This window comes from Elgaria multicarinata, chromosome 10 (assembly GCF_023053635.1).
Source record: "Elgaria multicarinata webbii isolate HBS135686 ecotype San Diego chromosome 10, rElgMul1.1.pri, whole genome shotgun sequence".
Classification (NCBI taxonomy): domain Eukaryota; kingdom Metazoa; phylum Chordata; class Lepidosauria; order Squamata; family Anguidae; genus Elgaria; species Elgaria multicarinata.
Window position 1 is genome coordinate 12,631,986 of NC_086180.1, and position 27,989 is coordinate 12,659,974.

General features: G+C 42.3%; 2 protein-coding genes across 4 annotated transcripts in view; both read left to right on the forward strand.

Moving 5' to 3' along the window:
- The first annotated feature begins 58 nt into the window (after window positions 1-58).
- On the forward strand, window positions 59-27,984 carry NAAA (N-acylethanolamine acid amidase). Of its 2 annotated transcripts, none has more exons than XR_010025916.1 (11): window positions 59-371; window positions 2,110-2,274; window positions 11,999-12,125; window positions 14,404-14,494; window positions 17,201-17,277; window positions 17,912-18,084; window positions 19,650-19,712; window positions 20,290-20,356; window positions 20,795-20,823; window positions 22,676-22,757; window positions 23,638-23,717. XR_010025916.1 is itself a non-coding variant. In XM_063135984.1 (11 exons), the coding sequence occupies exons 1-10, from the start codon at window positions 130-132 to the stop codon at window positions 23,711-23,713; spliced, it is 1,110 nt and encodes a 369-aa protein (XP_062992054.1). In that variant the 5' UTR covers window positions 59-129; the 3' UTR covers window positions 23,714-23,719; window positions 26,476-27,984. The 2 variants fall into 2 exon arrangements, 1 of the variants encoding a protein (XP_062992054.1); XM_063135984.1 differs by lacking the exon at window positions 22,676-22,757 and adding an exon at window positions 26,476-27,984 and having other exon boundaries at window positions 23,638-23,719.
- The window catches only part of PPEF2 (protein phosphatase with EF-hand domain 2), a 38,533-nt gene continuing 37,695 nt past the window's right edge, over window positions 27,152-27,989 (forward strand). For both annotated transcript variants that reach the window (XM_063135978.1, XM_063135979.1), the window contains exon 1: window positions 27,152-27,234. The gene's annotated coding sequence lies outside the window, so the exon portion shown is untranslated. The remainder of the gene's footprint in view (window positions 27,235-27,989) is intronic.

The following is a 27,989-nucleotide window of genomic DNA, read 5'->3' on the forward strand; positions in this document are numbered from 1 at the left end:
GGCGTTTTTGTTTGCTCCCGTTCCTCCCGTTCTGCTTGTTTTCTCTCTCTCTCACACACACACTCCAATTCCTCCTCGCTCCTTTCACCGCGGCGTCGGATTATCCAGCTGCTGCCTCTGCCGCTCTCCATGGGGCGGCCGCAGCAGCGGGGACCTGCGTGGGGCGCCTTGATTCTGCTGCCGCTGTTGTGGCTGCAGCAGGCGCCGTGCAGTGGGGCTGCCCCACGGATCGCGGCCGGCGCTGCTGCTGCTGCTGCTTCGCCCTTGCTTTGCAATGTCAGCCTGGACGTTGCGCCCGAGTGCCGCTGGGACCCGGTGCTGCGCCATTTCGACCCGGCCTTCCTGCGAGCCGCCTATGCCAGGATCATCGCGTGAGTTGCGGATTCGTTCATTTCCCCACTTCTGGGAGAAGGAATTGGTTGTTTTTCCTCGTTGCCATGAACTACAATTGGACTACAATTCCCAGCATTCCCCGGCTGGGTTGTGGGATGCTGGGAGTTGCAGTACAACGGAGGAAGGCTGGTCCTAGGTTTGTTTAAGTCTTTGCAATATTTTTTTTTTGCGCTGCTTTTGCAAAGATTAATGGTTTGCAAAGGCTAATAATTAGACGTTCCCCGTCCTCAGACACCCTGCTCACTCCCAGGCCTGCCAGTATCATACTGCCTTTATTCAAATCTATGGTGGGGCCACACTTCGAATACAGTGTAGGGCAGCCTTTCTCAACCTGAGGCGCTCCAGATGTGTTGGACTACAACTCCCAGAATGCCCCAGCCATGGCTGGGGCATTCTGGGAGATGCAGTCCAACACATCTGGAGCGCCCCAGGTTGAGAAAGGCTGGTGTAGGGTGACCATTTTATTTATTTATTTATTTATTTATTACATTTTTATACCGCCCAATAACCGAAGCTCTCTGGGTGGTTCACAAGGAGGATATGAAAAGGAGGACAGGGCTCCTGTATCTTTAACACTTGTATTGAAAGGGGAGTTTCAGCAGGTGTCATTTATATGCATATTGCACCTGGTGAAATTTCCTCTTCATCACCACAGTTAAAGCTGCGGGAGCTATACTGAAGCTATATTGTGACCAGATTTAAAAGCGGGCAGGGCTCCTGTATCTTTAACACTTGTATTGAAAAGCGAGTTTCAGCAGGTGTCATTTGTATGCCTGCAGCACCTGGTGACATTCCCTCTTCCAGTTAAAGCTGCAGGAGCCCTGCCCCCTTTTGTATCTGGTCATTCTAGTATAGCTCCTCCTGCAGCTTTAACTGTTATGCAAAGGGAATGTCACCAGGTGCTGCGTGCATACAAACGACAAGTGCAAAAGCAAGGAAAACCCCGTGGGGGAGTTAAAAATAGCCAAAGGCAAGGGTGGAACCAAGTAATCTTCAAACATAAATATTAGCAAAAGTTTTATTAAAGTGCCAAGGTGCCTACGCATTTCGAACGCAGTTGCGTTCTTCCTCAGGGCTTAAAATTATGCATGGTGTGGAGAATGTGGATAGGGAGACATTTTTCCCCTTTCCCATAATACTAGAACCTGGGATTATCCTATGAAGGTGATTAGTGGGAGATTCTAGACAAATAAACAGAAGGACTTTTTCACACAGCACATAGTTAAACTATGAAATTCACTACCACAAGATGTGGTGGCCACCACTTTGGAAGAGTTTAAAAGGGGGTTGGATAAATTCCTGGAGGAGAAGGCTATCAGTGACGACTAGCCCTGATGGCTAGGTGTTGCCTCCAGTATCCCAGGAAGTAAGCCTATATACACCATTTGCTGCAGAACATGGGCAGGAGGGTGGTGTTGCACCGTGTCCAGCTTGTGGATTCCTGGTCGACAGCTGGTTGGCCTCTGTGTGAACAGAGTGGTAGATTAGATGGATCCAGCCTGGCTCTTCTTATGTTCCTTAATTCTAACTTTGTGCCAAACTGATTTTCACTTTGTTCCAGTTAGTAGATCTTGGGGGCTGTAGTGCAAAACTCTTTAGATCCCGTTTCTTCCAAGATCGCACTAGTTCTACATCCAGGTTGTGCTTTCTGTCAAAGAGCTGAAGCCATTCGAATGTCAGTGGCCAAGCTTATTAACATGTTTCCTTGACTTCCAGTGAAGGAGTCCCCAAGTGGGTTCATGCCATTCTTAAGCCCATAGCTGAAGAATTGGAAAACTTTGTCCCTCAGCCATTTGCAGGAGAGATTCGGGGTCTCTGCAACGCCCTGGGACTGAACGTTGGAGATGGACTCCTATTCAATCTAGCCTACGAGGCCACTGCGTAAGTGTTTGGTTTACAACTGAGTGTTTTGGAGGTGGCAAGGAACCATTAAGTCAAACTGACCTAAAAGCCCATCTGGATGTTGTGAGGAATGTGCCATGGCTGGCGTTGAGACTGGCAATTCTTTGGTCCCATTGACACGTGCGTCTGTGTGTATTATTGATGAAGCGGAGAGAGGTAGGAAAACGAGGGGGCGGAGCTTGGCGGCCATGGAGGCGGCGAGTTTCTTTTGAGGCTCTAATCAGCTTTGCCGGGAAAAGCAATTATCTCCTTTTTAATGAGCATAAATCTTTGAGCAATTGATGGAGAAGGACTATGAATGCTGATGGTATTGGAAAAGCTGAAAAAAAATAAGGTGAGACAGAACGGAATGTTTGTATAAGCTCGGCGGCGAAAGTGAAACTAAACTGGTCTGCCTGCTGGTGTGGCGCAGCTTGTTTTTGTTAGACGCTGACCTGATTTATAGCGATTCTCACCTTTCATCTTCTATCTTATACTGGCTTTGTAAAGTGGAAGCAGTTTGCTGTAGTTATCGTCGTGGCGAGAAGGGGGGATGTGTAGGGGTGGAAGAAAACAGCGTTCGGTGAGGGGCGAAGTGAGACATTGATAGACTGTGTATGATTAGTCCTGATCCCCTCTAGTGAATGCTGTTGTGAATTGGATATATCCCCCCCCCTTGGGAAGAAGGAAGAGTGTTTAACACACAGAAGATAAGCTAGTAAAAGCAGCCAAGAAAGTGAGCTGGACTCTAAGATTTATGCCCTGCTCAGAAGTGTCCTATGTCTAACATTAAAAGGAGAATTAGGAAGGAGTGGGAAAGGTTAAATACACAAAAAAAGAAACCATCCAATCATAATCTCTCCCACCTCTCCCACCTGGAAAATACAGTCCCTGAAGCAGAACAGGAAAACGAAGATACAGGCCCAGTTTTCTTAGACACAGCACCAAATAAAGAAAAAAACATGGCTGAAGGGGGAGAAGAAATTGGCAGTCAGCCACCCTCTTTAGTGGAAATTAAAGCGGCCATAGCGGAGAATAATATTGTTATTTTTTAAAAAATGGATCAGCAAATGGATATTTTTAGACAACAAATGCGTGTTCTGGCTGATAAGACATCTGAAAATTCAAAAAAGTTTAAAGATTTGGAGGCAAAAGCTGATTTGGACCAGAAGAAGCAAGAGGCTTTCGAAAAATCAACAGATATTCAATTCAAAGATTATGAATTAAGACTGATAGCCTTGGATGATCAATCTCGTCGATCGTCAATTCGTATAAAACAGCTGAAGCAGACACAAGGAGAAGATCTAAGAGAAATCATTCTGAATTGGTTCAAAGAGCTGATGCCTGACCTATCGATAGACGGATCGGATTTAGATCGAGTTCACCGTGTGGGGGGGCAAAACTACAAAGGGACTAGAGACATTTTGGTGAAATTTGGTAATTATTACAAAAAAGAGCAAGTAATGAAAGAATTGAGATCTATGGCCCAGTTGCAGTACAAAGGCAAAGCAGTGCAAATTTATAATGATCTTTCTCAACACACACTAAATTGGAGACGCAGTATTAAACCAATAACTGAAACATTAATGAAGAATAAAATCCCTTATGCATGGGGTTACCCTGTTTTTCTAAGATTTACATATGGGAGGGGGGAACACAGAGTAACCTCACTGGATCAAGGTAAAGAATCATAGAATCATAGAATAGCAGAGTTGGAAGGGGCCTACAAGGCCATCGAGTCCAATCCCCTGCTCAATGCAGGAATCCACCCTAAAGCATCCCTGACAGATGGTTGTCCAGCTGCCTCTTGAATGCCTCTAGTGTGGGAGAGCCCACAACCTCCCTAGGTAGCTGATTCCACCGTCGCACTGCTCTAACAGTCAGGAAGTTTTTCCTGATGTCCAGCCGGAATCTGGCTTCCTTTAACTTGAGCCCGTTATTCCGTGTCCTGCACTCTGGGAGGATCGAGAAGAGATCCTGGCCCTCCTCTGTGTGACAACCTTTTAAGTATTTGAAGAGTGCTATCATGTCTCCCCTCAATCTTCTCTTCTCCAGGCTAAACATGCCCAGTTCTTTCAGTCTCTTCATAGGGCTTTGTTTCTAGACCTCTGATCATCCTCGTTGCCCTCTTCTGAACACGCTCCAGCTTGTCTGCGTCCTTCTTGAATTGTGGAGCCCAGAACTGGACGCAATACTCTAGATGAGGCCTAACCAGGGCCGAATAGAGAGGAACCAGTACCTCACGTGATTTGGAAGCTATACTTCTATTAATGCAGCCCAAAATAGCATTTGCCTTTCTTGCAGCCATATTGCACTGTTGGCTCATATTCAGCTTGTGATCTACAACAATTCCAAGATCTTTCTCATTTGTAGTATTGCTGAGCCAAGTGTCCCCCATCTTGTAACTGTGCATTTGGTTTCTATTCCCTAAATGTAGAACTTGGCATTTATCCCTATTAAATTTAATTCTGTTGTTTTCAGCCCAGCACTCCAGCCTATCAAGATCACTTTGAAGTTTGTTTCTGTCTTCCAGGGTATTAGCTATCCCACCCAATTTTGTGTCATCTGCAAATTTGATCAGCGTTCCCTGCACCTCCTCGTCCAAATCATTAATAAAAATGTTGAAGAGCACTGGGCCCAGGACTGAGCCCTGCGGCACCCCACTCGTTGCCTCTCCCCAGTTTGAGAAGGTTCCATTGATAAGTACTCTTTGAGTCCGATTCTGTAGCCAACTGTGGATCCACCTAATAGTTGTTCCATCTAGCCCACTTTTAGCTAGTTTGTTAATCAGAATGTCATGTGGTACTTTGTCAAAAGCTTTGCTGAAGTCAAGATATATGACATCCACAGCATTCCCACAGTCCACAAGGGAGGTTATCCTATCAAAAAATGAGATCAAATTAGTCTGACAGGATTTGTTCCTGACAAATCCATGTTGGCTTCTAGTAATCACTGCATTGATTTCAAGGTGTTTACAGATTGACTTCTTTATAATCTGCTCCAGAATTTTCCCAGGGATGGATGTCAGGCTGACTGGTCTGTAGTTCCCAGGTTCCTCCTTTTTGCCCTTTTTGACGATAGGGACAACGTTAGCCCTCCTCCAGTCGTCCGGCACCTCACCCGTCTTCCATGATTTTGCAAAGATAATAGACAAAGGTTCTGAGAGTTCTTCCGCTAGCTCCTTCATTACTCTTGGATGCAGTTCATCGGGCCCTGGGGATTTGAACTCATTCAAGGAAATTAGGTGTTCTTTGACCATTTGTTTATCAATCTCAAACTGCAATCCTGCCCCCTCAACTTCTGCTTCACTTTTTCCAGGGGGGTCATAGATCCGCTTTTGGGAGAAGACCGAGGCAAAGTAGGAATTGAGCACTTCAGCCTTTTGTTTGTCGTCTGTTATCAATTTGCCATCCTCATTAAGCAGTTGAACCACCATTTCTTTCCTCTGTCTTTTACTACTCACGTATCTGAAGAAAGCCTTTTTATTGCTTTTAGCATCCCTCGCTAATCTCAGCTCATTCACAGCTTTAGCCTTCCTGACGCCATTTCGGCACTTCTGCGCCACTTGTCTATACTCTTCTTTTGTAGCCTGGCCTTCCTTCCACTTCCTATATGTATCCCTTTTTGTTTTCAGTTCATCAATAAGCTTTTTGTGGAGCCACATTGGTTTCCTCTGTTGTCTTCTATCTTTTCTCCTTGTTGGAATTGTTTGTAACTGTGTTGCTGAAGAGGCTGGGTCTATATGGGGAAGCAAGTGGGACTGGAGTGGGTGGGTGGGGGAATGAGGCTGGGACATCTGGGGAGTAATAGACTTGTTAATTATGTCTTGAGATAATTGCAAATAGAAATGCCAACATAGAAACTTGCCGGCCAGGCGCAGCACTGCCTCCCCCCCCCTCCCTTTAAAGTAGATGGCTGGAGTATTAGACTCACGGGGATATGGGGGGATCAGAGTGGGGGAGTGGGGAGGGGGGAAGGTGGGAGGGAAGGGGTTGGGGTAGGAGGGTGGGGGTTTGTTGTATGGAGTTTGTGTTGTTATGTAAGTAAATTTGAGTTGCAGAGCACAAGGGATCGGAAGAGATTTCAAAAGGGTGAATATGGATAAAAAGATAAAAGTATCAACACTCAATGTTAAAGGTTTGGGGGCAGTCGTGAAAAGGAGGAGAATAGAACAAATGTTTAATAAAGAAGGATCGGATATTATAATGGTCCAAGAAACACACCAAGGCTCCGAGAATTCGAATATGATAAAATTAAAGTGGGTAGCTTATTATGAAAAGTCGTTAGGGACATCAAAAAAAAATGGAGTGGCCACTTTGATTTCAAAAAAAAAGTGGGTTTATATTAGAAGAAACAAAAAAAGATGATAATGGCAGATATCTTATGTTAAAAGGTAAAATTGAAGGAAAGGTATATACGCTAATTAATGTGTATGCCCCAAATGAGAGACATAGAGAGTTTTTTATAAAGCTATTTAAAGAAATAGAAGAATTCAAGGAGGGGTATGTCATATTAGCTGGGGACTTTAATATGGTTATGGATAATAGATGGGACAGGTCAAATCCCACTAATGTTGAAAAGAGGAATAATATAACTATATTGAATAAACTAGTAAAAGAAAATGATTATTCAGATTCGTGGCGTTTACTCAATGGGATTAAGCCTGGATTCTCATACTTTTCCCCAGTTCATCATACATACTCCAGGATAGATTATATATTTGTCTCAAAAGATTTTGCAACGAAGATTTGTAAAATGGAAACGGGGGTAATAAAAGTAACTGATCATGCCTTGTTAAGTTTAGAATTTACAGTCAAGAAGAATTATAAAGAGGCATATAGATGGAAGTTGAATACAAAAATATTGAAATATAATAAAGTGGTAGAGAAAATTCAGAAGGAATTGTCGGAGTCATGGGAAATTAACGAAAAGGGAGGAACAGTTAGGTCAGTCGTTTGGGACACCATGAAGGCTGTAGTAAGAGGAATCTGTATTAGAGAGACGTGTAGCTTAAAAAGACAACAACGTGCAGAGCAGGAAAAGTTAGAGATAGAAATTAGAAATTTGGAGGAAGAATATTGGCGAGGTAAAGATAAATATAAATTAGTAGAAATACAAGCTAAGAAGAAACAATTAGAAAATTTAAATATAGAGGAGGTTCAAAAGAATTTAATTTACATGAAAAGGGAATATTTCGAAAACAGTAATAAGAATTCTAGGTTGCTTGCCAGACTCACACAAAAAGAAAAAGGGAGGAATGGGATAGAAGCATTGAAGGATAATCGAGGGAATTATTGTCATATAATGAAAGATAAAATAAAAAATTTTCAGGAATTTTATCAGGAACTATATAAAGGTAAAGAAATTCAACAAGAAAAGGTGGAGGAGTATATTGGAAGGTTTATAAAGAATGGAATAAAACCAGAATATAAAGAGTTAATGGAGAAAGTAATAACTCAAAGAGAAGTTGAAGATGTTATTGATAATTTAAAAGTTGGTAAATCACCGGGAGCAGATGGTTTAGGACCAGAATATTATAAGGTCTTCAAAGAATTTTTAGTTCCAAAGCTATTGGAACTTTATAATAGGATATTATTAGGAGAGAAGATACCTGAGTCATGGGAACATTCATTGATAATTCTGATCCCAAAACCAGATAAAGATTTGACTAGTCCCGATTCTTACAGACCTATCTCGTTAATAAATCAGGATGCTAAAATTTTCACATCTGTTATGGCTAAACGATTAAATAAATTTATATCAGAATATATAGGAGAAGATCAATGTGGGTTTGTGGCAGGAAGGCAGATGCATAATCTAGTGGGAAGAGTTTTAAATGTAATAAATGTAATAAAAAAATCAAATATCAAGGCAGGAATTATGGCACTGGACATTTTTAAAGCTTTTGATTGTGTGAGCTGGCAGGCATTAAAGATTATTGTAGATAAATTGGGATTTGGAAATAAATTTAAAAGCATAATAGAACAGTTATATTCCCAAAATACAGCTGTAGTGGTGGTAAATGACGGACTCACTGAAAAGATACGACTAGCCAGAGGAACAAGACAAGGATGTCCGCTCTCGCCGGTCCTGTTTGTAATGGTTATGGAAGTTTTGGCGAAGGCACTAAGGGAGGATGAAGAGTTAGAAGGAATTGGAGAGGTAAGGGAAATAAAGTTAAACATGTTTGCGGATGATACTTTATTGACCATTAAGAACCCAATAAGAAAATTAGAAAGAATTAAATATCAGTTGAGGGAATTTGAAGAAATTACAGGGTTAAAAATAAATTGGTCTAAATCAGAGATGATGTTGTTTAATTATACTAAGAAGGAAGAAAAGGATTGGGAACATAAGGGAATAGAAATGAAAGTTAAGGAGGAGATTAAATATTTGGGAATTAAAATTACAAAAAATTTAGAGAATCTTGAAAAGGAAAATTTAACGAGGTTAAAGAAAGAGGTATTAGAGAAATTGGAGAAATATAAAAGATTAAATTTATCTTGGTTCGGAAGAATAGCCTTAATAAAAATGAAGATATTAGCTAAAATTAATTTTGTGTTTAGGATGTTACCAATAAAAATATCAGAAACGGAGATAAAAAGTTGGCAAATTATTATTAATAAATATTGTAACAGAGAAAAGAGAGCAAGAGTGAATAAAAATAATTGGTATCTAAGCCAAAAAAAGGGTGGATTGGGTCTCCCAAATATAAAATTATACTACGTAGCAAATAGATTAAGACATATTGTAGAAGCAATTATAGGAGTAGGAGATTTATACTGGATGGAAGAAAAAACTTTAAGTAACGTAGGGATGAACTTGGACAATGTTTTTTTTAAAGATGGAGGGAGAAAGTGGGTTGGAAGTATAGATAATCCACTCCTGAGGACTCAATGGGAAATTTGGAGTAAATTTAAAGGGAAGCTGCTTCCAAGCAACTCTCCCTTAGCACCGATAATAATGTTAAAGAATTTCCCAGAGGATCTGAAGGGTAGATTATGTAAAATATTAAAAGAGAAAAGTAAAATGAAATTAAAGGATTGGTTAAGAGATATAAAAACAAGAGAGGATATGGAAAAATTGTTAAAGGAGAAAAAATTATCTTGGTTAGAATATGGGCAATTAGAACAATGGAATAAAAAGTGGATTAAAGATAATAGAGTTTGTAGAAAGATGACGAAGTTTGAAGAGTTAATAGTAAATAAGGAAAAAGGGAAAGGAGGTAGTATAGTTTTAAAAGGGTTAATGAGTGAAATATATAAATTATTGTTAGAGAAGGAGTTTAGAGAGAACCCAGAGAAAATGGTATGGGAGTCAGATTTGAAGGTACAAATAGGGCGACAGAGATGGGAGGGACTATGGAAACAAAGAGTGTTGAGAAGTTTATCAGTGAGAATAAAGGAGAACTATTTTAAAATTTTATGGAGGTGGTACCTAACCCCGATTAGATTGAATAAGATAAATGATCAGCATTCAGCAAATTGTTGGAGAGGTTGTGGGGAAAAAGGAACGTATTTACATATGTGGTGGCAATGCAAATATGTACAAAGATTATGGAAGATGGTGTTTTCAGAAATTGAAGAAATAGTGGGAATGAAAATAGAACAAACACCAAAGATTGCATTGCTGTCACTATTTGAAGATATAAGTGTGGAAAAGGAACTATAGAGCTGATATCGAGTTTGCTGACTGCAGCGCGATTGATGGTAGCTAGGAACTGGAAGATTCAAGGGGAATATTCTATTGAAGAATGGTACAAAGAAGTATGGGATATAGCCATTAATGATAAATTGACATGTAATATTAAGTGGAGAAAAGGCGTAACTAAAATAAATGAGTTTGAAGGAATCTGGAAACAGTTCCTAATATTTGTGTTTACTAAGGGAAGTGGGAAACCGCCAGCAGAAGAAACGATTAGATTTTGGACTCAGGAATGATCCCGAGGTGGGGGGTGCACTTTTATGTTAAGAATGAATATGTTGTAGTATGATAATGTATAGGTAATAGTTATTCAACATATATGTACTCAACATTTATTCAATATGTATGTAGCAGTTGTTTGATGTTTTTCTTTTTGTTATTATTATTATTATTGTAATGTTTTATGTATGTTTATATAGTGTAGAAAACAAATAAAAATTATATATATAAAAAAAAGAGAGGTAGGAAAACTACAACATGTGCCCATCCTCCACAGAAGCGTTACCCCGCGGAGCACTGTGGTTTACTTAACCCCTTGCCGCTCCATGGATAAACGCTCTGCCTCCTGCCATGGCCCCCACGTACCCCAGCGGGGGCCATAGCACAACTCAGACCATGGCAGCCCCCCCTGCCATCGAAAGAGCTGTGTGACCATAGAAAATGTCCATGGTGGCAAGAACGTCGCCAAAAGTGATGGTCGCTCTTGCCATAGAGGACTCTATGGTCGTCACCATTTTTTTGCTTTTTCGGAATTTCAGGGCCCACAGGAATCACCATGGACGCCCGCTAACCATCCTGCAGATGGGATTTCCCCCCCCGCCCCCATCTGAAGGAACTCTAAGTAAACCTTCCTGGGAATAGACTTCCAAAGCTGGAAGTTCCACAACTAACATAACTCTGCCTCTAAGTACCAACTGCCTTACTTCAGAAAGTTTGCTTGTTTGGCATAATTGGTTTCAACTGCCTATCACGCCAGGGGCACAAAGTGCTATTCAGGTTGGGTTGGGCAATGACGTTTCCATTCTCCCAACCACTGGAAATCCTGTGGACTTTGGGTGTCTTCCCTGTATCATCACCCCCCTCCCCCTCTTCTTAGAACAAAGGATGGCCAGTTTTCCAGCCTGCAGCCCTCCAAACTGCCCCCACGGCTGCTGTTTTCAGCCTCCAGTCGAATAAGGCTGATTCAAGCGGAAGCTCCCTTCAGATGAATTATTGCTGCAGCCTTTGTTCAGAGTCAATAACTTGGAGGGTGATTTGTTCTATAAATAGCAGCAAAGGCAAAACGAGTTTCGTTTCCTTTCTTGATGCTTCTGTACTAATACTTCACAAGGGGTGGGTGGGAACTGCAACAAAAAGATTGGCGGTGTCTCCTCTCGTCTCCTAGCAGGAGTTCTCCTGTTCACAGCTCCAGACGGCCGCGCTCCCTTCCAGGATAATAAAAGGGGGCTAAAACAGGACCTTAGGCGGAAGATCGTCATCTCCTTAGTTTGTCCCCAGATTCTGGTATTTGGAGACACGCTTCCTCTTTTAACACAGAGGCCCGATTTAGGTGTGGTGGCTAATAAAACTGTCCTCCATAAAAGAAACTTGCAATGTGAATCTGAAATTGACACCCCAAGGGTAAAGTCATCCAGTCGCTTCTTTGGGAAGGGGCAAATGACATAGCCGAACTAAGCCATTAGCATTTTGTCCGTTTATCTGTAGTGCTCTGAGCTAGAGTCCCATGTGTGTATACAGTTCCTGTGTAAGCAGGATTCCCCATTCAGCTGAATGGACAGTAAGTTCTGCACTTGCACCCCTTCATTAAGCCGCTGTCTCCTTTGAAGTGAATGGGGAAGATTTTGCACTCGTCAGAACTCACATCTGTAAGGAACTGCTGTTGGAGCAATTTGTGTTCCAAAATGGGGAAGGCTATCTATTTGCTCAATAGCATTTCTTTTCAGGCAGGCATAAGATCAGGATAAAAAACATGTCTTTGTGTGCATTTCTGTCTCCGGCCCCTTTTGTTCTTGTTCTGCAGGTTCTGCACCAGTATCATTGCTCAGGATAATAATGGAAATATATACCATGGCCGCAATATGGATTACGCCTTTGGAGATATTCTAAGCAAGATCACCATTGATGTGAACTTCTTAAAGAATGGGAAGGTACAAACAGGGCTTGGCAGTAATGAAGAAATATTGAGCGAGGTGTAGGAAAGCTTAAAGCTAGGAAGAGTCTAGAACAGATATCAATACATGGGAAGATTCTACAGCAAATTATGGGCTCCTGTAAGTATTGTATTTCTTTATTTACAGTCAACAGACCAATATAAAACAAGAAGATACACCATTATATAAAACAGTACAAAGTAGGGATCAAAAAAGAAGAGGGAGTGTTACAAAACCACTAAAGATACTAGATTGTAAGTGAGCTATCTATAGCAGGCTCATGACTGGCCACTCACGGAAGTTTCAGGTTCAATTACATGACACTGCAACCCTCCAGTGCCTCTCTCGTTCCTTCTGTGGTTTAATTGAAAACGAGGGGGGGGGGGAAATGTACTAACAAAAAGACCTGTTTCACCATGAAAATACAAAGTTGCGCTATAAAAAAAGAGACAGAAGACAGCACCATCTTCTGGCTGTATAAATGAAACATATAGAACTCCTGGTCAAAGGGGGGGAAAGGGAAGTGTGTGTAAAGGGAACATGTCGTGATTGTGGGACAAAAACGGAAGCCAGAAAGCTGCGATAAAGTTGCGGGATTTTCCCCTGGTGTAGAAATACTCCCTATAAAGTGCTCATTCTTTTGGCACCATGGCACTAATGCAGTGATCACTGGAAGTCAGCATGGATTTGTCAAGAACAAGTCCTGAAAGACAATTCTTACTTCATTTCTCGAGCAGGTAACTTCCTTAGCAGATCATGGAAATGCTGTAGACGTGATATCTTGACTTAGCAAGCTACTTAAATGTCAGCTGAATGGCACTACTACTGGATGAATCCACAGTTGGTTAGAGAACCATACTCAGAGTGCTCGTCACTAATTCCTCATCAAATTGGAGGGAGGTATCTGGTGGGGTGTCACAGGGTTCAGTCCTGAGCCTTGTACTCTTCAACATTTCTATTAATGACTTGGAGGAAGGGGGAATGCTTATCACATTTGCAGATGACACAAAATGGGGTGGAATAGGTAAATACCATAGAAGACAGAAATGAAATTTAAAATCATAGAATCATAGAATAGTAGAGTTGGAAGGGGCCTATAAGGCCATCGAGTCCAACCCCCTGCTCAATGCAGGAATTCACCTCAAAGCATACTCGACAGATGGTTGTCCAGCTGCCTCTTGAATGCCTCTAGTGTGGGAGAGCCGAACACCTCCCTAGGTCATTGGTTCCACTGTCGTACTTAAGTTAAAGGAAGGCAGATTTCAGCTGATCATTAGGAAAAACGTCCTCACTGTCAGAGCATTCAGACAATGGAACCAACTTCCTGAGGAGGAGGTGGGCTCTCTGTCGCTGGAAGTATTTAAGCAAAGACCTTACAGTCATCTGTCAGGACTGTTTTAAACTGGGTATTCCTGAACTGACCAGGGGGTTGGACTCGATGGCCTAAACAGCCCTGCCAACTCTATGATTTTAGCTGCATTCAGTGGGCAGAACATGGTGGAGAGCGCCAGGAAACAACTGTGTAATGAATGTTTGCTTTTCAGAATCTCTCTATCCAGTGTCTATCCATATCCTATTGTTGTGGGGGAGTCCTTTCTGCCCATCACCTATGCCTTCGTGGACCATCTTAGCTCTCACACATCTCCTGAATGTTACCAGCTGTCCATCATTTTTTGATAGGCTTTAAGAGTCATTGACCCTGTTCAGACAACACGCTAAGCCGTGGTGGTTAAGCATTTTGAGCTAAACATTATGGCTTAGCATGTCATGTGAACCATTCCTAACCATGGTGGCTACATAACCATGGTTTAAACACACTCACTAGTCGTTTGCTGCAAAAGGGTTAGTGGCCTAACCATGGCTTAGTTTGTTGTCCGAACAGGCCCATTGACTTGAGGCGACCCACGCTGATAGCTCCATCCACAAAAATCTTAAGAATTAAGAATGAGAGTTGGGAGGGATCCTGAGAGGTCATCCTGAGCTATCTCAAATCTCATGACAATATATAGCTTATTAGGATTGTTCCTCATTTGTTTTTACTTTTTATTTTTTTGCTTTAGTAAATGAATCACAATGAAAGTAAACTTTAATTTCTTCTGTCTAAATCCTTCAAGCACTTTCAGTTTTAGCTATTCACGTTACATTTAAGTAATGGTATGTTTTCATAAAGTTACATGACTCAAAGCATTTCTGGCCTGATGGTGCTTCAGAATGTACTTTGCATTAAAAACGATTGCAGCTAATTGTAGGCTGTTCTCTGTCCTCCAATTTTCAGGTAAAGTTCAGAGGAACTACATTTTTTGGTTACGTCGGTTTATGGACAGGACAAAGTCCAAACAAGTTTACGATCTCTGGGGACGAGCGAGGTGAGTCAATCTCATTCTTCCGGAACAAGATGGATATAGACTATTGCATGCAGATTCTACATTCCGAATAGGTTCAGGGAAAAAACATGCAACTTGTAGTAAGTTGTTCAATTTGTATCATGTATTTTAATTGCGGTACTATTGGGGTTTTGCGATGATTCGAACCGTAAAGACCCGTGAAGGAAAGGAGTGTGTGGATATGTCTTGGGCTGGGGAACGAATTGAGCTAGTCTATGAGCCATGGTTGAGGTTGGGAGCAGGAAGCAGGAGAGGACAGGTACTTTGTGAGGTCTCTGTCCCTAAATATTAGAAAACCTTCCGCAGGATCTGGTTTTATTTCCAAGTTTTCAGCAAAGAATGGCTGCCCATTATATTTTTTTTCCTACGTCTTGAGGACTAGGAGAATGCATAACAAAGCACTGAATTTTGAACAATCCCCTCTTTGCTAAGACATTTTGACAGTTTTGTCCATGCAGTTCGGTTTTTCATGTACGTCCTTTCTTTCTCCAGCACACCAACTCATACCAAATCATTTGCGCAAGTGTGTTCAAAAGATAACGCCTCAACCATGTCTTGAATTTGGTACTGCTCTACACAAGGATGGCACGCTGACGTGCAATTTGCGTGTTCCAGGTGTTAATGATTTTGCACTTAGAGCACCTCCCACCACGTTCTTGGTGGGCGAAAGTACATTCTGAGCAGGAAGGCTTGGACGCGGAGTTTCTCTGTGACATAAAATGACCAGTGGTTGTGTCTTTTAAAGTGCGTCTGTTCACGGGGACAGTTGAGTCTCCTAGAGTATTTGAATTTTTTAAAAAAACGTATGTGCTCTACCACATCAACCATTTTCACAGCTTTAGAAAAACACAGTAGAGACAGTAAGGCATGCCTGACTTGCTTGCAAAAGCACCCAAAGATCAGCCAAGTGAAGCTGTTGTTTGAAAAATGGTTTTAAATGTTAGCTGTTTTTTATGTTTTTAAATTTTGTATATTGATATTTTAATGTTCAGGCTTTTAAACTTATTTATTTATTTATTTATTACATTTCTATACCGCCCAATAGCCGAAGCTCTCTGGGCGGTTCACAAAAATTAAAACCATAATAAAACAACCAACAGGTTAAAAGCACAAATACAAAATACAGTATAAAAAGCACAACCAGGATAAAAACCACGCAGCAAAATTGATATAAAATTTAAATACAGAGTTAAAACAGTAAAAATTTAAGTTAAAATTAAGTGTTAAAATACTGAGAGAATAAAAAGGTCTTCAGCTGGCGACGAAAGGAGTACAGTGTAGGCGCCAGGCGGACCTCTCTGGGGAGCTCATTCCGCAACCGGGGTGCACAACGGAGAAACAAGAAACACAGTGGAGAAACGGAGAAACACAGCAGATACATTTAATCTTTGTAAACCTCCCAGAGAGCTTCGGCTATGGGGCGGTATATAAAAGTAAATGATGATGATGATGATGATGCACCAAGCAAAAACTTACAGGGAGGATTTCTTGATGGCATCGCTTCTTATGCCAGGCTTGTGCGACCGACGGCCCTCAGTCTGATTTCAGAAACCCTCTGCATGCAACCAGTTTAGACCCCTGGCAAGAACAATTTGTCCCTTCCCTGGAAGCCTGCTGCACTGGAATGAAAAGCGGAGGGGAAATGAGTTGACAGGGAGGTAAAATGGGTGATCCACGCAATTTTGCTCTGGTCCCGTCCACCACTGGTTTTGGCTCTACCCACCGCTAACATGTGGTCCATGACAGGTTACTTGCAAGGGGCCACAGCCCTTGACACACACACACAAAGGGCTGCCCAGCCCTGACTTATATCAAGTCAGATCATACCAGAGATTGAAGTTGGGACTTCCTTCATGCAAAGCCTGTGCTCTCCTATTGGGCTCCAGCCCCTTCCCCAAACTTTCTCTTCACCCTCCACAGTAGTCAATATAACCACCAGCGTTTCCTTGAAGCCAATGCCGGCTACAAATTGTTCTCCACATCCATGGGGATTGGAAACTTAACAAAGAAGTAAATACTGAAAATCCTGCCTCTTGAAATATCAGTCCTTCTGACCTCTGCACTCTTCACATGGTTCCGTTTTCCTGAGACTTCTTTGTCTGAGCCCCTTTTAGGGGCCGCCGGGGTGGTGGTGTCAATCCACTGTTGGGTCACTTTAAGATCTGATATGATACATGACGCAAAACTTGCTTTTCCAGCGCATTGCATCTGTGTGCTTGTACTTTATTGCTCAGTATCATAAATTTCTTTATATACACATGGGTGGTTCCTACGGTTTTCAGGGTGCCCAGGAAAGCCAGACGAGAGGCTGACCGGGAGTCTGGTGGGCTAAGCCATCTCTCCCTCCCCTGGTTCACTCCCAGCCACTTCCCGCACTTGCCTGCCTGCCAACACGCACGGCTTCCTATCTCGACTGCCATAGATTTAGTGTTTATGCTTAGCAACACAAAGTTCTTCTCACAGTTCTGAACCTCCAGCATACAAAGTTCTTCCCATAGCTCGGAATCTCCAGCGTGCCACACATTGCTGCATGCCATGCATTGCCTTAGCATTTTAGATGGATAGATATTAGTGAGTATGTTCTATGACTTTGTTTTGTCTAAATGCCTTTTGGGATGGGAGAGATTAAGCACTGAAACAGTTAAAAGTTGAATCATTCTCATGTTTTTTCCCCTCTCATTTTTATAGGAAAAGGTAACTGGTGGGAGAATGCGATAGCTGCTTTCCTGAAACGAAGTACTCCGGTCAGCTGGCTTGTCAGGACTGTACGTAGTCACAATGTTGTTATCTTTACAGTGCAATCCTATGCATGCCTACTCAGAAGTAAGTCCCACTGAGTTCAGTAGGACTTACTTCCAGGTAGGTGTGTATAGGGATGCATCCTTAAGGTCTTTTGCATCTGGTCAAGAGGACAGGGCTCCTGCAGCTTTAAGAGGGAATTTCACCAGGTGCTGCACCACTTCCCTCTTCAACCCCATGCTTTTCGATCAGGTAATCCTGATGCCACGGAGAGAGCACAGGGTTTCTTGGTGGCTGTTCAGGTCCCAGAGCTGCCCCCTCCCTCTTCCTGGTAGAAGGCAACCAATTGCTGGTCGCCTTCCACCAGGCCCTGCCCTCGGGTTGACCCCAGATTGGCCCAAGAATGACACCACATGGTGGAAGCACCGTGTTGACATCGCTTCAGTGAAAAAGCCGGGGTAAATCCCAGACTTTTGCAAAATGCAGCATCACAAAATGCTGCGAAGCCGCACCTGCGTCGTCTCACCGACATGGCGCAGATCTACCGCCACCGCGGGGCTTCCTCCGCGTATAGACAGCCCCCAAGATGCCCATTCCTACGTTACGCAAATCTGAGAAAGTTGCGTAGAACGTTCTTTTATGTTTTCTGCTTTGCTGTAGGCTTTGAGTGAAGCAGAAGACTTCGAGGCTGCTGCTCTTATGCTGTCCAAGACGCCAATTATAGCTGATGTTTACTACATCATTGGAGGCACGACACCCAGGGAGGGGGCAGTCATTACCAGGAGGAGAAGCGGCCCAGAAGATATTTGGCCCTTGGACCCTTTGGATGGGGGGTAAGCAGACTTGTAGTTGTATCGCCGGTGGCAAATTCAAAACTTGGGACCAGGCTGCCTGAAAGATGAGCCCGCTCAGTCCTGAAGATTGAGCAGGGGGTTGGACTCGATGGCCTTGTAGGCCCCTTCCAACTCTGCTATTCTATGATTCTATGATCTTCTAGGGAAGCCCTTTGTTCAAGACTGCCACCATTAGAGGCGCGTTTGTGGTGATGCAAGAGTGGACCTTTTATGGGCCACTCCCATGCTGTGGAACTTCCAATTAAAGGAAGTTGGTCCCTTGTATCAGCCCATGCAGTTAAAGAGAATTTTAATGTTTATTACTTATTATCAATTGTAGTCATGGTCAGTGGGCGTCATGGCATTTGTAGTCCAAAATATCTGGAGTGCACTAGGTTGCACATATAGAATCATAGAGTTGGAAGGGGCCTACAAGGCCATCGAGTCCAACCCCCTGCTCAATGTAGGAATCCAACTTAAAGCCTACTTGACAGATGGCTGTCCAGCTGCATCTTGAATGCCTCTAGTGTGGGAGAGCCCACCACCTCCCTAAGTAATAGGTTCCATTGTCATACTGCTCTGACAGTCAGATGTTTTTCCTGATGTCCAACCGGAATCTGGCTTCCTGTAACTTGAGGCCATTATTTCGTGTCCTGCACTCTGGGATGATGGAGAAGAGATCGTGGCCCTCCTCTTTGTGACAACCTTTCAAGTATTTGAAGAGTCCTCTCATGTCTCCCCTCAATCGTCTCTTCTCAAGGCTTAACATGCCCAGTTGTTTCAGTCTCTCCTCATAGAGCTTTGTTTCCAGACCCACGATTATCGTCGTTGCCCTCCTCTGAAACCCCTCCAGCTTGTCTGCATTCTTCTAGAAGCGTGGAGCCCAGAACTGGACGCAGTACTCAAGATGAGGCCTAACCAGTGCTGAATAGAGGGGAACCAGTACCTCACGCAATTTGGAAGCTATACTTCTATTAATGCAGCCCAAAATAGCATTTGCCTTTTTTGCAGCCACATCAGACTGCTGTCTCATATTCATAACTTGGCATTTATCCCTATTAAATTTCAGTCTGTTGTTTTCAGCCCCGTGCTCCAGCCTATCAAGATTAGAAAAACTTTTGGAGGGAGCCAGTTTTCACCCCCTTTAAACAAAAAAGTCTACCTTGTGTCTATGTGCTGTGCTACATTATATTGTGATAACATTTAATTGTGAGCTTGTTCAGACTGTCAGAGGAGGAAGCAACCCAGGGTCGGTTGTTTTCCCACACCCTGCCACATGCCAGTCACATGAATTATCTGCATTGTATCATCCGAACCCAGCGTGCAGTACATGCATAGTAAATTTTCACCCACCGTACAACCCATACTGCAAGCCACGGGTTATAAGGTGGGTGAAAATGTTCCTACACTTGTGCTGTGCATGAGGTTCAGACAACACAGCAACCCACGATGTGGGTAATTAGGGTAATCCCTATCACGTGATCAGCTCACGCAGGGGAAATAACCAAAGCTGGGTTGTTTCCCCCACTGATCGTCTGAACCCGGTCTCTGTGTTTTGTTTGTAGTTGGTACCGGGTGGAGACAAACTACGACCACTGGACCACCCCACCTCCTTTTGACGATCGAAGGTATGTTTTGCTGGAAGGTGGCGATGTCAAGATTACTTTATTTCTTTCAATTAAAACAAGTTGTACAGTAAAAATGCCTGGTTATACATAAGAGCCACAGTGGTGTCGTGGATGTGAATATATGATGTTTCCTTTCAGTTCCATGCCTCGCCTCTTCCCCTAACTAGTAGCATTCGAATGTTATAGAAAATAAATATATGTAAATAATATGTAAAAAATAATATATTTTATTAGCACAGAATACGCGCAGTTCCAGGTATATCCCAACCTTCCAGGCCATATTTTGGTGCCAATGAGAACTCTTTTTTTTCTGGGCTAGAAGGAGCATTGGAGGGGGGAGGGATTTCATTGGGATTGCAGCTGGGGAGGGAAGGGTTAATTTGGCCTACCCACCCCTGATGGTAATTGGGACACTGTGCTTGCTATTAAAAACGAAACGAAACCAAGCAAAGTCTTGCTTCCTAGTAATGCATTTAGTGTCACATCTAGTTTGGTCTTCAGAAGCATTCAGGATTCTGCATTCTAGATTTCTATGACATCTATATTTCTCATGTAATGTTTTATTTTTATGTCACAGGACTCCAGCCATCAAAGCACTGAATGCCACTGGACAGGAAAACATTAACCTTGAGACCCTCTACAAGGTAGGTCTTCTATTTGACATAATTTAAAAATAGTGATTTTAAAAAGCCAAAACTCAGTTCCTTCTGGGAACTTTCCGCTAATAGTAGTTTCCTGGTGGAATTTCTCTAGCAACACAACAAAAGGAATATATGTCATAAGAAGGAAATGATGTTACAGGTACATATCCCAGGGTACAGCATTGTTAACAGTGAAGTTAGGATTTAAAAGGGTGAATGAGAATGGTAATACACCCACTGTGGACCCAGCTGGTGCCCTCTAGATGTATTGAACAACAACTCCCATTATCCCCACCCACCATGAGTGGCACTAAACATAGATAGGGCTAAACTCTGGTAATTTCCAGCCCTGTTCCAGTTACCCTCTCTGCCATTACATTGTCTGAGGCTCTGCCAATCTTAGAAATACGACTGTCTTCCATTTTGTTGTTTTCATTTCAGATCCTATCGATTCAGCCAGTCTTAAACGAGTAAGTTTATTGTTTAATGCTCACAATAGTGCCTTAACGCAAGCACCCTTTGGGACAGTTCTCCTATCAATGGATATATGGAATCTCCAAGGTCAGAGGCAGGATGTCACTGAACACTATGTGCTGGGTTTTGCTAGAACACCAGAAGATGGCAGTTGCCTTCATGTCCTGCATGTGGGTTTCCCAGAGACACTTGGTCAGCCATTGTGGGAATGAGGATGTTGACCTAAATGGACCTATGCTCCGGGTCCAGCAGGGCTGCTCTTCCATAGATTCTTGAATGCATAAAACCATCAACCTCAACATCTCCACTAATGGGATCTCTCCATGTGGAGTTAATACGTATGGACAGTATCCAACATTGTCATTCCACAAAGTTAAGTAGTGCTAATGGAGCACCATGTGGTCAATGGACCACACTGACAACAAAGGTCCGCATAGTTAAAGCAATGGTATTCCCCGTAGTAACCTATGGCTGCGAGAGCTGGAGCATAAGGAAAGCTGAGCGAAGGAAGATAGATGCTTTTGAACTGTGGTGTTGGAGGAAAATTCTGAGAGTGCCTTGGACTGCAAGAAGATCAAACCAGTCCAGACTCCAGGAAATAAAGCCAGACTGCTCACTTGAGGGAATGGTATTAAAGGCAAAACTGAAGGACTTTGGCCACATAATGAGAAGACAGGATACCCTGGAGAAGAGGCTGATGCTAGGGAAAGTGGAAGGCAAAAGGAAGAGGGGCCGACCAAGGGCAAGATGGATGGATGATATTCTGGAGGTGACAGACTTGACCTTGGGGGAGCTAGGGGTGGCGACGGCCGACAGAAGGCTCTGGCGTGGGCTGGTCCATGAAGTCACGAAGAGTCGGAAGCGACTGAACGAATAAACAACAAATGGAGCGCCACTGAATCTTTCCATTGTGCAACTGGTTTCCCAATGGTTTGCACAAGCATAACACACAACTGCTTGCACAACCATACTTGCTTAACCGTATCTTTACTCGGATTCTTCTCTTGCGCATAGTTCAGAACCTGGTTTCTCCTAGCGCAACATCGTTTGTGCTAATGCAACGACACAGGGCGATACTGCCATATAAATGGTTTTATGAGGGATCCTGGAAAAACTTAGAGGAGGTAGGAATCGAAAGAGGCAGAAATACAGATGTTGGGCAAGCCAGGTGGACAACCATACTGATACCCCCTGCCTATACAGTGTGGAGATTCAAAGATGAAGAGCCTGAAAGAGATACTGTCAGAGTCCATATACACTAGTTTAACAGCCAGTGGGCTTAGACATTAGTGGCTGTTATATCCCCCCACTTCCAACGCCGAGGCCTAGAAGATGATGAACAGAAAAACTCAGGCAGAGCTCTCTTAGATCTGCCATTTGGGTTGAAGGGAGGCATCTGGATTTGGTCTGTGAATGAACTGATGAGCTTTCACTGCGCCAAGTTGAGCCTGACATGTAGCTGACCGTTATGACTGCTCCCTTGGGGTCTCCTTTTTACTTCTCTCTATTGTCAGCATACTACTGCTCACTGGTTCTGTGTTTCACTGACCCTTCTTGGCCCCACAGCAACCAGCCCAACACTCTGTGCTCCACCCAGTTCACCCTTGTACTTCACCGCTGCCACCATATATCTCAGTACCTTACCTCAGGTTCTTTAAGAATCCAATCCAGTTTATGAAACAAAATAACTTTTATTTAACAATAAGCAAGTCCATGCAGTTTCTCAAACTTGTGGTTCCATTGGTTGCAACACTTGTTTGTTACAATACAGTATATATCTTATATCCTTGCCTACTCTACTCACTAGTCAAATCTATCTCCTCTTGTTCTTTCTTTTTCCGAAAACAGTAAAACATTGATCCTACTCTGATCTAAACTCTTCAGCAGACAAACCCAGACTCACTCTCACTCCGTCAACTCTCCACACACTGTTAGTATTTGTATTGTATGTGTAATTTTACAAAGAATAAATTCACTGAAGAATGAATTAGGCAAAAGAGTGAACCAATCTAAAAGCAGGTGTTTAAAATTAAGGCACAAGAAACGCTGAATCATTCAGTGTCAGCCTGTTAACCATTTAAATAGGGGAGTGTCTCAAACAGAGTTGTGGGCGGAAGTGAATAGGAGGTGGAATGTACATGCTGCTGTGGGAGTTTGTTTGGGAAGCTGTTATCTTGTTGTTCGGTGGCTGCAAGAGCGAAGACCTCAAGCAAGTTCAGCCTGAAGGTATTCAAGAAAGACTTTTACAAAGGAAAGAAGGAAAAAGGACTCTTTGCAGAGGAAAAGAATGTAACTTAGAACTGTATGTATGAAAGGAATACAAGTTGTTCATATGCTGCTAATATGAAAAGTAAAGCTACTCATCCTTAAACCTAGCGTAAGAAATTTGTTCCAGCTCATAGGTTTAAAGGGTGAATCCACTGTGTCGCTCTGTTTCAAAAGAAAAAACCCTTAACACACACAACTACCCAACTGCTTCTAGCTCCTAACTCACACACTTCAATCTCACAGCCAATCAGCATCAACTCCAACATTCCATGCACGCACTCCCCCCTCCCAACAGTATTAACCACTTACCATCCTTACCATTCGAAGTCCAGACAGAACTTGCATCATAAATACATAGCAATAAACAGTAACACATCACACTGACGCCTTCTGTCAATTCTGTCTTATTCTGATCCCAACATATGGCAAATTCAGTGCAATCAAAGGGCCCCCCTCAAAATCCGCTCTTTTCAATTTAATATTTAGGTTGGAAGGATGATTGTATGCATACCTGGCCTCATTTTGACTATATTCTTCACCAGGTTAACAATCTATACCACTGTAATGAGTGCTGCAGCCCCTGACAACTATACAACATGGATCAGGACCCTAGAGTGAAAATGCGTAAGTCTTGTAGTTATTTATTTATTTATTTAAAATATTTATATCCCGCCCTATATCACTAAGATCTCAGGGTGGCGTACAGATAAAAACATACAGTATAAAACAATAAATATACACAGTTAAAAACAAATTATTAATGCAGATTTGAATGGGCGACTCAAGCCCTTATGCTCAGCAATGCTGGCTGCAAACATATGCCTTCAAACTGCTTTGCGCTGCCTGGGAAGCTTAGTATTTTAAGCCTGCCCTGTCCTCAACTTTCCATAAAGCCCCATCTTACTTTTTGCACCCACCCGAAGCGACCTGCTGAACCGAAGGGGTGGGGTGAGCCCACGGCAGACTGCGTCTAGTGGGACATCTGTTATTTATTACAAAAGAATGCATTAAACCGCAGTAGCTGATTCTAAACACTTTGGCTCTGTGCCATTTCGAGTTGCATTTTGTGGGAGTTTTTTGGGGTTTTTGCTTTGTTTGTTTTTTAATTTTATTTCATGAATTTTTGGTACCAATAGCAAAAAAACTGAACATAAACAACAAATCAGGGTCATAAAAACAGTGTATGATAAGCTAATAGACTTAGGTAGTAGAATAGGAAGGTTGTGATAGACCTGTGGCAACATCCAGTCCAATAAAGCCCTTTAAAGCCTTTGTCATCCAAGTGAATCTTTCCAAAGCAACCCATGAGCAACTGGAGATGAAGTGATTTCTTCAGGTTGCCTTGTAAACTCAGCGTATTTGCACCCTATGGGATAAAAGTCATCTACTTGTCCTGTGTTCCTTTCCACTTTAATCCTTTTAGTCCGTTTTTCCATTAGCGCTAATGTCCAAACACCGGCTCCCTATTGTACCACATTTATTTTTGCCTTCGATTTCCAAGGAGCTGCAATTGCCAATTTCACAGCCACCAAAAAATATTTATTTATTTATTTATTTATTTATTTTATTTATTACATTTTTATACCGCCCAATAGCCGAAGCTCTCTGGGCGGTTCACAAAAATTAAAACCATAATAAAACAACCAACATGTTAAAAGCACAATTACAAAATACAGTATAAAAAGCACAACCAGGATAAAACCACGCAACAGGATTGATATTAGGTTAAAATACAGAGTTAGTACAGTAAAATTTAAATTTAAGTTAAAATTAAGTGTTAAAATACTGAGTGAATAAAAAGGTCATCAGCTGGCGACGAAAGGAGTACAGTGTAGGCGCCAGGCGGACCTCTCTGAGGAGCTCATTCCACAACCAGGGTGCCACAGCGGAGAAAGCCCTCCTCCTAGTAGCCACCTGCCTCGCTTCCTTTGGCAGGGGCTTACGGAGAAGGGCCCCTGTAGATGATCTTAAGGTCCGGGCAGGTACATATGGGAGGAGGCGTTCCTTCAGATAACCTGGCCCCAAACCGTTTAGGGCTTTAAATAGTTAAAAATAGTTAAAAATAGTTAACAGTATTTTGGATTGAAGATTTTTGTCTCTACCAATATACAAATTCAGCAGCCCCAGTACTGGGGGCGATGCAACCATCTGACCTGTTACCAGTTCAGCTTCTTTAAACACCTCTAACCAAAATGTATGTACCTTGGCACACAACCATCCCATATGTAAATAAGAGCTTATCCCTGAATACCATTTCAAACATAAAACCAGGCCATCATTACAGATCCTACTACTTGCCTCCTGAGGAGCGAGTGTCATCTCCAGATGTCAAACCACCACTGAACTTAATAGATACAATTGGTGTAGATGCACAGAATTGCTGTGATTGAATTCTTGTGCTCTCTGTCTTGAAACGAAGGACACAGTTGTGAAAGTTGGGTGCTGCAGTGACTTTGCAGTAGATGAGCAATTAGGTGCTTGCACATCGGGAGAAGTGGAAGGTTTTGACCGTTCTCCTTGCATGAAGCTCTGTTGGAGGTGCATTTGATGAAAATGGCTAGATGCTCGATCCTTTAAACAGTCCATTGGTTGTGTGTTTTTCCAATTTTTTTTAGAGTAGCTTTACTTGCTGCAGGTACAGTTAAGATTCAATCACAAATTACGAATAATAAGCTACTAGACTGTATAGGTGATTATTCTTTACTGACTGATAGATTTCAAAGTGGGTTTAACACAAACTCTATTCTTGTGGATTTGTTTGAACATCTTTGAGATATTGTAAGAGCATTTTTTTACTGTGAAATAAACATATATTGATGGGATTTGACAGGCCTTGAGTGTCAATAGATTTAGAAGTGAGACATTGGCAGTGAGTGGACTACTGTGATTTTAGCGAGGAATATGTTCTGTATTATTATTATTATTATTATTATTATTATTATTATTATTATTATTATTATACCACCCAATAGCCGAAGCTCCCTGGGCGGTTCACAAAAACTAAAACAATTCAAAGTGTAAAACAAACAGTATAAAAACATGAGATAAAATACACATTAAAACGAATTAAAACATACCATACATGATTAAAACATCCTGAAAACATTCTAAAATTTCACTGGATAGGCCTGCCGGAATAGATCAGTCTTTATTGCTTTTTTAAATTCTAAAAGACTGTCAAGTTGACGAATCTCCTCCGGCAGGCCATTCCACAGTCTGGGAGCAGCGGAAGAAAAGGTCCTCTGGGTAACAGTTGTTAATCTAGTTTTTGCTAGCTGAAGTGGATTCTTCCCAGAGGACCTGAGTGTGTGGGGTGGATTGTACGGGAGAAGGCGATCCCGCAGGTAGCCTAATTGTCTTTCTCTCTTTCCTTTTTTCAGGAAAGGAGGAAGGGAATCCTTCGAAAACACAAAGGCTGGGATACATGTGTAACAAGTGGCAGAATACAAGCCTAGATAAGGGTATCGTGCTTAGAATTCAGCATCCTTTTTAAAAAAAAGAAGTTACTAGTCCTTAATGATATGAAGATATTGTACAGGCAATGCCTGGTGAATTGTCAGAAACCGAGGGAGAGAGGTTGGCTCAGAGCAGGTTTTCCAGGCGTTAAGAGGCTCCTTTCCCTGTGATTGGTAAAAAGGACTGTGGATTATGCAAATAATTGCAGAAATGCGCATTTCCATGCAGATGTCAGAATCCAGCTTTTCCTGCTGCTGAATTCAGGTTACCATGGCACATACAGTAATTAGTCCCATCCTTTTATATCTTTCTAGATCACGTTCTAAAGGTACGTGATGCAGCCACCTCACTGAAGCTGCCTGGGAACTTTATGTACGCTGCTGTGAATTCCACAGCAGTATGGCAGGATATGAGTGAAATCGTTTTGGCCGGCAGAGCACACACGGCTGTGGCAAAAGGGGATAAGATTGAGGCGTTGCTGGGACCCAAAACGGGCAGAGGGTCTATTCCCATCTTAATTTGCAGGTGGCACTTCATGACATGGGAGAGAGACTGAGAGCAGTGGAGGCTGGTGGCTCATGTTGTCAGTGGGGCAGTGAATCCACTCCAGGCTTCAATCCAGAGCTCCTTGGACAGGTCCTTTAGATGTCTGACTAGTTCTGACTGACAAGCAGTTTTTTGGGGTAAGAAAACACAGCTCTCTGCAAAGACTCTCTACAGAAAAAGTGTCAATCAATGCTCCTGACGAAGGATCTGATGATCCGAAACGTTGAACCTTCTTGAACTGTTAAATAAAAACATTATCTTTTGACCAATACCAGCCTACACTTATCATCCTGTATAGCACCAATTTCCACACTCCCATGGTTCTGATTGAAGCCCAGAGCGGATTCACCGCCCCACTGACATCGGAGCCTCCAGCCTCCACAGCGTGAAAGAAGTCTCACTTTTGTGCAGCATTTGGGGGGCACTGAAGATGCCCCAGCAGCCCCCCAAATGCCAGCACGGTACACAGCCCTTAATACAGCCTTCCCCAACCTTGTTCTCTACAATTGCATTGGACTCCAACTCTCAAAACTCTCCAGCTAGCATAGAAGTATAATAAATACTTCTATATTAATATAGAATATAATATTCTATATTAATATAGAATATAATAAATATTAATATTTATTAATATTATGTATTAATAAATACATTGCATTTGTTCTGATGACCAGCACCTTATTTTTGGTATTGCAAAAGGATTGGTAATAATAAATTAAACTTTTTTTAATGTTTGAAATCTTAGTCTTCTGGCAGGATTGTAAATAACATTATTTTTATTGTTCCTGGGATAAAATGAAAGTTTTCATTAGGGTGCGCACCCTGGTTTTGTTTTTTAAAAAGGTGAACATTTATTGAATACTCAGTCATAAAGGACATTATTTTTATTCAT